This window comes from Lynx canadensis, chromosome X (assembly GCF_007474595.2).
Source record: "Lynx canadensis isolate LIC74 chromosome X, mLynCan4.pri.v2, whole genome shotgun sequence".
Taxonomy (NCBI): Eukaryota; Metazoa; Chordata; class Mammalia; order Carnivora; family Felidae; genus Lynx; species Lynx canadensis.
This window is the reverse complement of record NC_044321.2, coordinates 78,504,852-78,518,967: the sequence shown is the minus strand read 5'-3', so window position 1 is coordinate 78,518,967 and position 14,116 is coordinate 78,504,852. Positions and strand designations below refer to the sequence as shown.

General features: G+C 39.4%; 1 protein-coding gene across 2 annotated transcripts; it reads left to right on the top strand.

The window, feature by feature from the left end:
- Positions 1–6,669: 6,669 nt before the first annotated feature.
- TSPAN6 (tetraspanin 6) lies at positions 6,670–13,456 on the top strand. Of its 2 annotated transcripts, XM_030305968.2 has the most exons (8): positions 6,670–7,155; positions 8,135–8,323; positions 8,601–8,675; positions 9,819–9,917; positions 10,417–10,551; positions 10,944–11,027; positions 12,391–12,496; positions 13,158–13,456. In XM_030305968.2, exons 1-7 carry the CDS (start codon positions 7,069–7,071, stop codon positions 12,457–12,459), a joined length of 738 nt encoding a protein of 245 aa, XP_030161828.1. In that variant the 5' UTR covers positions 6,670–7,068; the 3' UTR covers positions 12,460–12,496; positions 13,158–13,456. The 2 variants fall into 2 exon arrangements, with proteins under 2 accessions (XP_030161828.1, XP_030161827.1); XM_030305967.1 differs by lacking the exon at positions 13,158–13,456 and having other exon boundaries at positions 6,972–7,155; positions 12,391–12,497.
- The last annotated feature ends 660 nt before the right edge of the window (positions 13,457–14,116 follow it).

Sequence of the window (14,116 nt, the reverse complement as noted above, 5' to 3'; positions counted from 1 at the left end):
TGGAATGTAGGAGGCAGACATTCAATAAAAATGTTCTTGATTACAATTGTGTGTGTTTAGGGAATTAGCTTTCATTGGACATCTGATATAAGCTAAGAACAGAGAACAGTGGTGAACATGAAGTGTTTGATCCTTCATCTAATGAATCTTACTCTACAGCTCCCAGAGGATTTATGTTTAGGAGGGGAGAGAAGGGGGACATAAACAATTTGAAAATAATATATGACCATATAAAATTCTAAAAGTTATGGTATAGACTGTGAGGACTGTGTGAGCACTCTGTGGGGAGAGGTAGGCCTTGGTCTTCTCTGGGGCAAGGGAAACCACATAAATAATAGCTCACAGTTAGGTCAGAGGGGAATGGGCAAACTGGTTAGACAGATCAAGAGAGTGATAGGGAACAAAACTGAATAGATACAGTAGGGCCAGATTGTGAGGCCTTTTTACTCAGATATAAAAATTTACTCTAAACTCAGGTGTTAGGAAATAGTAAATCTATTAAGTGCATGTGTGTGTGTGTGTGTGTGTGTGTGTGTGTGTGTAATAGAGAGAGAGGGAGAGAGAGCAGAGTAATAATTTCTAGTAGGGTTGTTTTCATTCTTAAAAAAAAAAAAACCCTCTTGGCAAAGAGTACAGTCTGAGCTCTTAGCAGGGAATTCCATACCCTTCACAAGCAAACCCCATCTATGTCCTCAGCCTAGTTTTAAACATTCACTTCATCAGGTCGTACTGAATTTCTTACTCTTCCTTTCATACTTTGGTACCTTTGCCCAGGCATACTGACTCTACCCTGTATTCCTTTCCTCCCTTTCCTGGACTGTTGAAACTGTATCCATCTTTGCTGCTGAGAAATTTCCCTCAGCCCACCCCAGCGAGATCGGGTTTGTCTTCCTTTTCTATCACATTACTTTGTACATATCTCAATTACAAGTTTATCACATTCATTGTCATTGTTTACCCACAACAATCACTATCCTCTGCTTTACTAGTTTGTTCATCTCAGACTCATCTCTGTCCCCTCCCAGACCATGAGAGCCTAGGGGGCAACAACCTTGCCTTAGTCTTCCTCATTTCTCCAGCACACAACACAGAGCCTAGCACATGCTAGGCTGAGGATGCTGTGTAAGGCCTCATGTCCCACTCATAGCTGGAGGGAGCAGGACAGAGGTGTGGCAGAGAGAAATTAAAGAAGAAAGTGAAGGAGGAGAATATGGAAATCATAGGGAGATCAAAGTAAGTGTATATGGAGACCGGCAGCAGTTCTGTGAAGCACAAAGATGGGCAAGATGAAAAGCTTATGCAAAATAAGAGGGGTCATTTAAAAAAACCCAGCATTTCTTCAGCATCCACTATGTGTGGATAACACTGTGTCAGACATTGTGGGTGTCAGGTTAAATAAAACACCTCTCTGTGATTTGGTTGGGAAGATAAGACAAAGACACACAAAGAGACCGACAACATCTATACATAAACAAATGTAAAGTTCTTAAAGTTCAGTACTATTTTCAACATGAAGACATTCAATACGAAGTTCCTCGGCAGTCAATAACATATTATTTTAAGAAATGTTAGATGTGGAAACTGACTTGCCTAGATAAGGTCTCAGCAAAGCTTAACAAAACTAAAGTAGAAACAACTTCCTTAGAACACTAAGGCAAATTGACATGAAACTGTGAATTTTAATACCATTCAAGAGTATTTCTCATTTCTATGGGTCCCTAATTGTATATTATGAGCTTTTTAAAAGCAGACAAGATCAGGGCTAGAAAGGGAGGAAAATATTCATGGAGAATATGAAAGGAGTAGATGGAAAAAAAGTGAATGAAAAACAGACAAAGAAGAGAATTTCACAGAAGAAATAATAACAATACACAAGACACAATAGGAATAAAGATATTCCTGTTCAGGAAACTTATGTACATATGAATTATCTATTTAAATGATGATGTTCAAATTACCTGTTTAAATGATGTTAATCTGATGGTTGTAATGTGTAATATGAGATTTTAAGAAAATAAACAAGAGGTGTTTTTTAAATTTTATGATGGGCACTTAGCCAAAGGTAGTTGAAGGGATTCTATAAAAGGTATTAGAAACTGAAAATGGTAAGGTCATTATGTGAATAAGAGATAAGATATATTCTGAATGAAATAGTTGGTGTCTTTTTACTGGTTCCTAGGATAGGGAGTATTAATGTTCGAAGACATTATCCAGCAGCTCAACTTAATTGTTTTGTTTGTGATAGTGTAATGTTGGGATGGCTTAGACATTTATTTAGTTTATTTAATTGAATTGATCAAACCTTAAGTCACTACTAAGTGGTTAGTCTCAGAGACCAGCTGTAACCAAAGGGCTCAACAGGGATTGGTTGAAACCAAATGAGTTCATCAATTAAGCATTGTGTCCTAGGGTGTTGGGGAGAGTATAAAAGGGGGTGCAAGAGCCCTGCCACACTGGCTCTTCAGTAGTTTCTGAACATGTAGACAGCAGGATGTAAGACAGGTAAGTAGAGAAGCAATCAGGTACCATAGTAATTGGCTAAGGATCTGAGTTAATGTGAGTGGTCAGACTATGAGCTCTGATGCTAGAAAAAGAGGTGTGTGTGGGTTAGTGTGGGGAGATGGTTAAAGGGGGTAGATTCACACTCTCGTTGAGTTGGGATTGGGATGTACCTTAAGTAAGGAGTAGGAATTTTGAGTGAGGTTGGAGAATGGGAAGGGAACAGGGAACAGATCTTGTTTATTGGGAGATAATCATACTGGCTTATTGTGGAACAGGAAATTCATGTTGGAAAAGCAGTAGGAAATAAGCTGATATCATATTTCCTGGGGGAGACATAGTTTAAATTCCAAAGAACAACACTTAAACTTAATCTTGAAGGTTACAGGAAATTAATAGAAAGGGACACAAATCCCTACTGAATATGGAATGTAAAACAAAGAGCAACAATACTTAAGGAAAATATTTGCCTTTCCCCCATATTTTCAGCATCAAACAAGTGTTTTTGTGGTCATAAAGAGGGAGGAAAACAGATTGAACCAGAAAAAGTACTGAACTCTCTACTTTGCCACTCTGGGATGGGCAGGGTTATGTCTTAGGTGATTGGGCTATTGGAATGAAGGCAAAAGTAAAACTCAACAAAACCCCCAAGTACAATGAAGAATTGGGGAAATCATTGAGGTTTTTATGACTCAGGGGATTCTAAGAGCCCTTGTTTGTGGTTAAACATCTGAATATAGCAGTCTTTGCTTGGTTATTCCCAGCCAAGACATCTATTTATACAATGGCAGCCATGTCTCTTCATAGAGTGGACCCTATTTCTGATGAGAGAAACAGAAGGTGGAGGGGCTTGGTCCTAGGCAAGTTAGCCTTTTTGAACCTGTTTCCTCACCTGTAAAGTGAGGGCAGTGGTAGTCTTGACCTCACAATAAGGTAGCTCTTGTGATGTATGCATGAGGTACCACCTGTCAAGCGCTTAGCAACAGTACATATTCAATGCTCAATATTATAGTTACAATATATAATATATAATGGAATGTAATATTGATAATACTATATATAAGTATACAACAGAATGTAATATCAATAGTACAATTAAGTATTACAATATTAATGCTTTAAAGAATATATGTATCTTATGACTTAGAGAATTACTACTTATATTACTTTAGGTGGGATTAGATGCCCCTTTGGTCTGGGTTTGGGCCCAGACCCAGGCCTAAATTTGAAGTAAACTGAACTTCTGGGTTTTGTGACATGGCAGCAGGGTAAGAGGGTGTAGCAGAGTGAGAGGCAATGGTGCAAGGTGTTGCGGCCATAGGAATATTAAATTCTGTGTCAGCCTTTGGTTTAATTTGGCACTGACTGTTATTCAAACAAAGCAGCATTGTAAGTGGTAGAGGAAGGGAGAGGCGGAAAATCAACACATTCTTGGAAATAAGATGTGGCTTTTGCTTTAACTATTTCATTTTCTCTTCAGCCACAAAAATATTTCTTTGCTTGTGGGCTCACAAGGAAACTCCCTTCCAGAACGTGGTACAAATCTAAGCTTCAGAGGAAGCTTCCTTTTAAGATGACAAGAAGTTAGCAAGACTTCCCTTGATACTTGTTTGTTTTAATATGAGAACCCCTCACATACTGTTATTTAGCCTAGGGAGAAAGCTTTGCATTTACTTAGAGCCTCCTCAACCTCATTTCTTGTAGTTATGGCACATGTTTCTCTCGAAATTGACATCTGCTATATTTCCTGATAACCTTCCCTCAGTGTTTATAGCTGCAGAGATGTATACTTTACCCATTCTCTCCATGTGTTTATATGTTAGGCTTTTAAAATTTTAAGATAAAATTTTAGGATAAAGACTGTTGGTGCAATATTCATTCTCTAGTAGTTGCTCTCTTGGATCTCAGACATCTGGCATGATGCTATAGGAGCTGGTCCTAAGGCAATATTCAAAGTACAGGGAAGCTCTGTGTGACCAAGTCAATGTAACTTTCTTGTTTTCTGTTTCTGTGGTATATATTTAAAGCAAAGTTTCAAGCAAAAAAGTCTGGGCATCACCTCTTCTTTATATATATAGCAATATAATAGCAATACAGTAAATGCCCACTTGTGATGTTAAGCTTATGTCAGTGATGATGTGATGGATTGCATAGGGGACTGATATTGTCTTTTACTCCCATCCTTCAAGAAACAGCACACACTCACTGGACACTCAGTCTTTGCCCTTGAAGAGCTTACACCTTAGTTAAGAAACCACACCTTAATACATACTCTGTGTGCTATAATATAGATCAACCAGTTCATTATACATAACATAGAAATGTGGAGTCATCTACATACATGATTTAATAGGAAAAAAATACACTTCCATACTTTAAGTGCCATCCATAGTTTACTAGGAATGTACAATTATAAACTTTCCTTAAGAGTTAAGTTGTTTTTGGTTGAAACTTAAATGTTCTGTGTCTTACCATAGGGATAAAGGAGCATACATATCTATAGTATTGTTGGTGTTAGGTATCAACTCAGATTTCCTAGAAGTAACTATTTTTTCTCACAAGTATATATTTTTATGGAGGGAGCAAGAAGGGCCAGAGAAAATTTCACAAAGTATGTATTTTCCATTAATCAGAAAATTGAGTCTTCACACCCATTGGTAATCTTTCTTTTCTTCTTGATTATACCTGTCCTGAATTCCTAGAAAGATGAATGCTAGGGATTTAACTAATGTTCCTAAGTAAAATGGGAGACCAGGATGCCTATAGCACTTCCTTAATTCATTTGTATTTAATTCATTTTGTGAATTGCTTTGAACCTGACTAGATAAAAAAAACCTCTCTATTCTGAGGTTCCCATGAAAAGTAAATGACCTATTTAAATTGTGGGCAATTTCAATGGCTCATTTAGTCACTCTTGAAGCCTAAGAGGTACCAGAAAGCAGGAAACAGTGAGTATTTATAAGGTCTAGGCTCATTTCTTTTTTCCCTGTAACTACAGGCATAGAATTAACTTATAGCTCAAATATATGCTTATTCTTGTGTGCTGAGCAAAGCACATGCACATGAATCCTTTATGAGATTTCCCTATTTCACAGATGTAACAAGGAACTTTAAATACCCTTTAGGGCCCTGCAGATTTGCATAGTTCAAATTTTCTAGGCCTTTCAACTATCTGGAGACTTGTCTTTACATTTGGCCTTTCCTGAACTCAAGCCCCAAACAAAAAGAGCCTCAGCTTTTGTCACCAATGTTTAGGAGACCCTGAAGAGGGCTGGGTTTTTTTTGTTCCACTTTACCCCTTGGATTCACTCAGGGCTGCCTCTGGACATTTGGGACAGAAAACTTTTGGGTGATTGATCCCATTCTGTAAGCAGTTTAACTCCTCAGGAGCACACTGTCTCAAGTTCTAGGAAGATCTAAGCAATTGGGAGAATTTTAGGGAGATGGACAGACACGCCACAACTCAATGCCATATGCGGCTGGTGTAACAGGGGAGGGGATCGAAAAGCACAGTGATCTCTAATTTTGGCTTTGCTGTTAGTTGTGTGACTTTCGGTTTCAGCCTCTCTGTGATCAGCTGGTTCTCGATCTGAAAACCCAGGGGGCTCAAATATACAGTGCCGTTCAGTTTTAACATTTAAAATGTGGAGGGGGGAGGTCACACTTACCTGACATTCTCAGTAGCACCTTCCCTTTTTAAAACTTTACTGTTGATAGCTGATGTTACATTTCAATATTAATCACTTTAGAACATTTCCCCTCGACTTTTCAATTGTTTAGAGGATAACAGAGGAGAAAGATAATGGATTTTGCAAATTTCTGTAGGAAAATTGTCAAATTCATTAACAATCTCTCATACTAACTTTGGAATTCTTTCAAGAAGTGATTACTTCCCACAGTCCATTCACTCTTAATGCCCCGCTCCCCACCACATGAAACAATGTTCAAAAATTGAAAATCACAGAACAAGTGAAAAAGAAATCAGCTTAATACCACCACTCAGGTAAATTTTACTTTTCCTCAGTTTTTGTCTAAAAACATATGACTGTACGTGTCGCTTTGTAATACGCTTTCTCATTGGAAATATATTTCTTGAGGATATTTAGCCATGTAATAAAAGATTCTTAGATCACTTTTAACCTCTTTTTTCATTTCTTTCTTTCCCTTTAGGGCACCAGGGGCGGGCAAGGCCGAATCTCAGAGTGCTGCTGGCGCTCCTGGTGATAGAACAATATGATCAAGTTATAAGGGTAGGGAGGGGTGGGGAGCGGGAAAGATTCCTTGAGAGAAAAAATAAGAAAGCTCTACTTGAAGATCTAAGAAATTCCCGACAATAGAACTTTGTGTATGGTTTTCGGTAACCTTCAGCAGGGGGCGCACAGAAATTGTCGTCACTTTCCGGATAGCCTCCCGGACTTTACCCTCTAGAAAATTGTACAGTGTTTCCGGCTCTTCTCAGTTGTAGACGCTCGTAAGTTTCCGGCAGTTTCCGGGGAGACTCGGGGACTCTGCGTCTCTCTTGCTCTATTCCGCTCGCCTGGTGCGGCGGGGCAGGGTCCTGAGCTAATCATGGCGTCCCCGTCTCGGAGACTGCAGACCAAACCAGTCATTACTTGTTTCAAGAGCGTCCTCTTGATCTACACTTTCATCTTCTGGGTGAGAAACGGAGGAGCCCGGGGGCGGGTGGGGTTGCGGGCTTTGGTGGGGGGTGTGACGCTGAGCAGAGGGCGCTCAAGTCCGGGGTGGGGAGGGAGGCGCGGGAGGGGGTTGGCCGGCTGTCGCCGCAGTGACCCTGACGGTGGCAATGAGTTGCCGGGGTCTTGCTCGGGCATCTTGCCCGCTCCGGGGTCGGAGTGCTGGACGGTGGCAGCCAATAGGCTGTGCTGGGACACAGACGCGCTTACGATTCGAATTTGAGGCGGGGGACGAGGAAGGGAGTTAACACCCCAGAGCTCTCAGAGGGTGTCCCCGGACCTTTTCGAGAGGCAAGGCTTGTCCCTCCCCTCTGAGGGCTCACTCGCTTAATAGTCTCTTTCTTTTCACTGCTTCGTAAGAGGGGAGTATTTCACAGGTAAGTATACTAATGGCTGCACTCCCGCCAACCTACCATCCGGCTTGCTTTTGTGTAGTATCCTTTTGTACCCTGTGCTCAACTCCGAACTGGGGTTGGGGGAGGGGGAAGTTTCAGGAACTCCTAGAAACACTTTTTTCCCTTCTCCAGGAAGGTGTTCTTCCTAGGGCAGGAGTAAAGCAGTTAAATAAGTTGTTATTCCTAGGACAGATATGCCACAGACTTCTGTTTATACAAAAAAAAAAAAAAAAAAAGATGAAGTTTAAGAATTTTGTTAAGATGCCTTCTCTAGCAGCCCCCCTAGTTTTGCCCTGGTTTCCTGGGTTACCTGGTGATCTAGCGTGGATTTATCAAGGCTTGTCCTTTTGTGCAGATCCCCTTCCTACCCCTTGTCTCCCATATCCCAGCCACAGCTCTGTGGCCACAGATTGCTAAATTCGTACACCTATTGTATCTTAAATACCCAGTGGTTTGTGGTTTGAAGGTGCTGCTGTGTATATTATACTTTCTGTTCTCTATTATACAGTGTATATTATACTTTCTGTTCTCTGGTTTCCCACATAGATCACTGGTGTTATCCTTCTTGCCGTTGGCATTTGGGGCAAGGTGAGCCTGGAGAATTATTTTTCCCTTTTAAATGAGAAGGCCACCAATGTCCCCTTCGTGCTCATTGGCACCGGCACTGTCATTATTCTTTTGGGCACCTTTGGCTGTTTTGCTACCTGCCGAGCTTCTGCATGGATGCTAAAACTGGTGAGTCCTTGTTTTCCTTAGAATTGATTCTTGGTTTTAGAAGAGTCTTATATGTTGTAGGCTTTGTTTCTTGAAACTGGCCACGGCCCTTTAGGATTTTTCCCATTACTTCCCAAGTAACACTTCACCTTCCAGTTCCCACTTTTGTTGTGTTTCCCCTGTCCTTTTTAATAAAAACATGCTGAACTGATTGAGCAGACTATATTTTTCTTTGACTGTCTTTGCTGCTGTGATGTATCTTATTTATGCTGACCTGGACTTTCTTTTTATCCCACAGTATGCAATGTTTCTGACTCTCATTTTTTTGGTTGAACTGGTTGCTGCCATCGTAGGATTTGTTTTTAGACATGAGGTAAGCTTGAATTAGGCAACCTATTGATATGTTAAAAGTTATTCTCCTAGACATAAAAAACAGAGTTAAAGGCAATTTTTAAAAGTTCAAAAACCACTCTTAAAGCTTACTTTTATGTAATGCTTATTTTTTCAGCCTGTAGCTGACAATAATGGCTTTCTTGTAAAAATTCTAACCCATTTTTACTAAAAAAATTAGAAAATTGTAAAGACTGGCAATCACAGAAGGAAATTACAGGTACCCATAATGACATGTATTTCCAGTTCTTTTTCTGTGTACAAGTACCTACTGAAGTGAAGATAGTACAATTTATAACTTTACTGATAGGACAATATTTAAAGCACAAAATTTATAACACAAGATTGATACCTTCTCCACTTATGCCACACATATTTATTTTTTTATTTATTTAATGTTTATTTATTTTTGAGAGAGAGAGACAGAGCATGAGCAGGGGAGTGGCAGGGAGGGAAGGAGACACAGAATCTGAAGCAGGCTCCAGGCCCTGAGCTGTCAGTACAGAGCCTGATGCCAGGCTTGAACTCACGAACTGTGAGATCATGACCTGAGCTGAAGTCGGAAGTCGGATGCTTAATTGACTGAGCCGCCCACGCGTCCCATTATGCCACATATTTCTAACAGATTGGATATACTTAGTGCAAATCATCAAAACTTTAATATTGAATTAGAAATCAGAGTTCCACTGTTAAACCTGGGGTTGGGGAATCATTTGGTGAGTAGTGAAGGTTCTTCAATGAGAGTGTTTTACAAAGTGTGGTAGTACAGTCTCCCAAAGTAAGGTTTTGTAGCTTAAAAATTTTACAGGCATCAAATTTGTACTTAAAGTAGAGAAAACCTTGGGGAGGGATACAGGAGTACAGAGCTGCCACTTGAATAAATGCTCCCATAGCACTTTGAACTTGAGTGTTTATCATCTTTTATTGTAATGTTTTGCTTAGTAATCCTCTCAACTAGACTATATCCCATAGAGGACAGGATTGCACCGTAAAAATTAATTACCATACATGTTGTTATTGTCAAAGATATGATCATTGGTCAGATGTGGGGATTTTTTATTTGACATAGAAACCTAAGAGACTTTGTAGAATTTTTATTTACTAGCATTGTATTTCTTTGCTGTAGATTAAGAACAGTTTTAAGAATAATTATGAGAAAACTATAAAGCAGTATAACTCTACGGGAGATTATAGAAGCGATGCAGTAGACAAGATTCAAAATACGGTAAGTGGTCATAGGTGGTGGCTTCTCAAGTGGGGAACACATTCCTTATCTCCTTAGAGAAGAGAAATAGGCCCCTGGCTACTAGGTGTTGTCCACTTGTACGATATTCTCATTACAGTCTTTGATCAGGAGAAAATATGTCCCTGGAAAGATAGGTCCCTGGAAAGAAGTGTGGGATGATACTAAGTCACATATCTCCATTTTCTCCTAATCATTCTCCTCACATGTATACCTCTTCACTCTTCACATCACAGACCAAGTACTGTTAGTACCAACTAGAGCAGGAAAGTGAGTCCAGTGCAAAAATGTTACACTTGTTATTAGGGGAAAAAAAGGTGCTAATCTGTTGAATTACAATGCTGATTGAGGACAGCCACTTAAAAATATTAGGATAGGGATCATTGAGTATAATATTGTTTTGAGGACAAATTGCAGTCTAAGATGATAGGTTAAATGTTTGACTACAATGATGTAAACTATAAATGTGTTTTTTTTTCAGTTGCATTGTTGTGGTGTCACCGACTATAGAGATTGGAAGGATACTAATTATTACTTAGAAAAAGGATTTCCCAAGAGTTGCTGCAAACTTGAAAATTGTTCTCCACAGAGAGATGCTGATAAAGTAAACAATGAAGTAAGGAGCCTTTAAAATTGTTTTATTTGAAAATATTAACTGAATACAGAGTTGACTCCATTTTTAATTTTTAGTCACAATAAATATAATCAGAAATAGGCAGGGCAAGTATTAGTCTCATTGAGTAAATGAGGAAACTGAAGCTCAGACAATTTCACTTGAGTTCACACAATGAGAAAATAACACTTTTAAATGCATAATCCAAGAGGTGGAACTTCTCCTCTTCAAACTTCTGTGGAGAACATTGTGCCTGAGAGGAGATAAGATTTGTTATATAAAAGAGTAAATTTTAATAAAATGACAAAGGCGGTGGTAGCTAAAGCTCCTGTTTTGGCAGAAGTGTTCCTTGTTGCTTGTGCTGTACTTAATATTTTATTTTCCACTCCCATTAGGGTTGTTTTATAAAGGTGATGACCATTATAGAGTCAGAAATGGGAGTGGTTGCAGGAATTTCCTTTGGAGTTGCTTGCTTCCAGGTAAGTCCTTGTAGTTAGGAGTGTTTTGTCACTCTTGTTAGATGTAAGCTAGAATATTTCCACTGTGAAGGATTCAGGGCACTTCCAGAGAAGTCACATTTTCACAAAGTGTCAGCTTCTCATCACAGTATTGCATGACTTTTATTTTATATAAGACACATATGGAGTCAATCATTTGCGTTTGGGTCTTAAATAGACCCAGTAAAGAAAACAGTAGGTTTGTTTTATTTTGGAGGGGATGTTTTGCTATTTTCATTCCAGTATTTTGATGCCTTGGATCTTATGTTTTCCACAATTAGAATTCTCTAAATTTTATTCTCAGTTTACCGGCTCTTTTGACCATAGCCTCTCATGCTTTGAAACTACAAAAAGCAAGACTTAGAATTACCTCCTAGTAGTACATACCTGGTTCCCTGTTGGGAATGGCAGTTTTCCAGCATCATAGTTTATTAATTAAACAAAAGCATTAGATAGATGGGAACAGTGTTTTTCGGTGCAGTAAAGATTCTACATGATTCAGATTTTTCTTTCCTGGGCTGCAACTGCCTGATGAGTTGCATATAAGGTCTGACTTAAAAAAATTTGATCACACAATCCCCACATTGAATATTTGCCTGTTACGTTGGGTATGTGCTATGTTGTGGGTCAAATTGTATTTTCTGAGTTGTGCTACTTCTCACTGTGACATGAAAATTTTGTGTTGTGGCTCTAAATTTTTTTAGGGGTTGGGAGGTTTTCCTATATTAAACATCGTGGAGATAAAACTGAAAGAATTGATACACTTCATTTTGACCTATGTGATTGGTTTTGGAAGTCTAACCTTAATGCATTTCTAAAATAGCAGATATAGCTGTATCTCAATCTGTACTAATAGAATAGCCACTAGCACGTTTGAAAGGTTCTAATTAAATGAAATAAAAAATTGAATGCCTCAATCTAGCCCCATTTGAAGTGCTCAAAAGCCACCTGTGGCTAGTGGTTTGCTTATGGAACACCCTTCACAGATGGAGATTTTATGTGATGAGATGCTTATGCTAAGCCAAATCCTTTTTGTTCTGGTAGCTGATAAGTTATCTGGTAAGTTTCCCCAAAACTTAATGACATTTAAGACTTTTGTCAGTGACTGTTGTGAAATTCCAGGTCACAGTAGTGGTAATCCCTTATATTCTTTGAATGTTATTTAGGTGCTGCTGAGTATCAAACACAGCTGTCAAGAAAAACTTCAGGAAATTATTAGTGAATTAGAAGTGAAAGGAAAATAAACCTATATCCTGAGGTCTTTAAGCTCTTTTGTGTCTGTGTGTGTGTGTGTGTGTGTGTGTGTGTGTGTGTGTGTTTAATTGTTTTTGTATTTTGTTTTTAGCTGATTGGAATCTTTCTAGCCTACTGCCTCTCTCGAGCCATAACAAATAACCAGTATGAGATAGTGTAATCAGCAAATCACGGGCTGACTCTTCTCCAATTTTAAGGTATGTTCATTTTAGCCCTCAACTCTGTCTTGGTGTTTCCTTCAGCCTGTTCATGTGATGGATGGACTGAGTTTGCCAAAGTCTTGCTGAGTGGTGCATTCAAGTCTTGTTGGTACTGTGTTAGCCCTGCATAGGTAGGTCAGGTCTCTAAAATACAAGGCATGGCCACAAAGGGCAGAAGAGCCTTTCGGGGTTTTACCTACACATCAATCTAAAGGTCCTAAGTGGTCCCCTTTCTGACAAATTTGTACCTACATGGAAAAAAAATGGAGAATCCTAGTAGTGACCTTACTTGGCAGGTTCCCTGGGAAGTACACTCTGCTCTTGACCCAATATTGGCATTTTCCCTGGTCTTTTACTGAGTTTTCATTTACCACGCTCCCCTGGTGAACTATTCTTAGAGCCATAAACGGATTTAGCCTACCTTGGAACCCGATTTGGAGGAAATATGTGTTTCAATACTTCCAGTATTTGAATGGTAAACCGTGAAAACTCTTGCTGGCTGAATTAATCCTTTAAGGTATCCTTCACGTTTTAATTGAGCCACTGACTGGGAACACATGAAGGTCTTCATTAGCAGAGTAGATGCTAATGTGTGCAAGTGAATATAGATATTGAAATTTGGGTTATAAGTAAATTAACTTTTTTTCTTTAATTTTAGGACATTTACATCCCCCCCTGTGAACTATGATATTGCCTGGATGGAAGACAGCTTAACACTTCTTACCAATAGACCAAAAAATTACATCAGTAGCCTGATTCAGTCAAGACATTTATTCAATATAGGTCCACCTTCTGGCCTATTCATGTTAGATCACTGAAAAATTATATAAATAGCCTGATTCAATCAAGACATTTGTTCAATATAGGTCCACCTTTTGGCCCATTCATGTTAGATCATTGAAACCCCTGTATCACTGTGAAACACTGGAAGAGCTAGTAAATTGTAAATGAAGCAAAGCTGTGTTCCTCTTGACTCTTATTTTGCTCAATGTGGGGCCTTGGGGCCTTTTATTTATTTTTAGAGAGAGAGAATATGAGCAAGGGAGGGGAAGGGGGAGAGAGTATTTTTTTTAATGTTTATTCATTTTTGAGAGAATGCAAGTTGAGGGGTAGTGGTGGGCAGAGAGAGGGAGACACAGAATCCAAAGCAGGCTCCAGGCTCTGAGCTGTTCTGAGCTGTCCGCACAGAGCCTGATGTGGGGCTCGAACCCACGAGCCGTGAGATCAGGACCTGAGCTGAAGTTGGACGCTTAACCGACTGAACCACCCAGGTGCCCGGGGAGAGAGAATCTTAAGCAGGCTCCAGAGCCTGCCCTAGAGTTTGATCTCACTGACTGTGACATCATGACCTGAGCCTAAGTCAAGAGTCAGATGCTTAACCGACTGAGCCACCCAGGTGCCCTACAAGGTGGGGCTTTTGAAAGGTGCTGTGAATTTGCTATTTTATGTAGTGTTACAAAATGATCCCTCTGAATTTGCTTACTGATATAGTGTGACAGAAAATTGACCCTTCTGAACTGGCCATTTCCCAGACAAGTTTAAATTATTGTACAACTTGTATCAAGTTGTATGTTCTCTAATCTCTGTTTTGCTGATGGAGAGTCACACTGTATAATT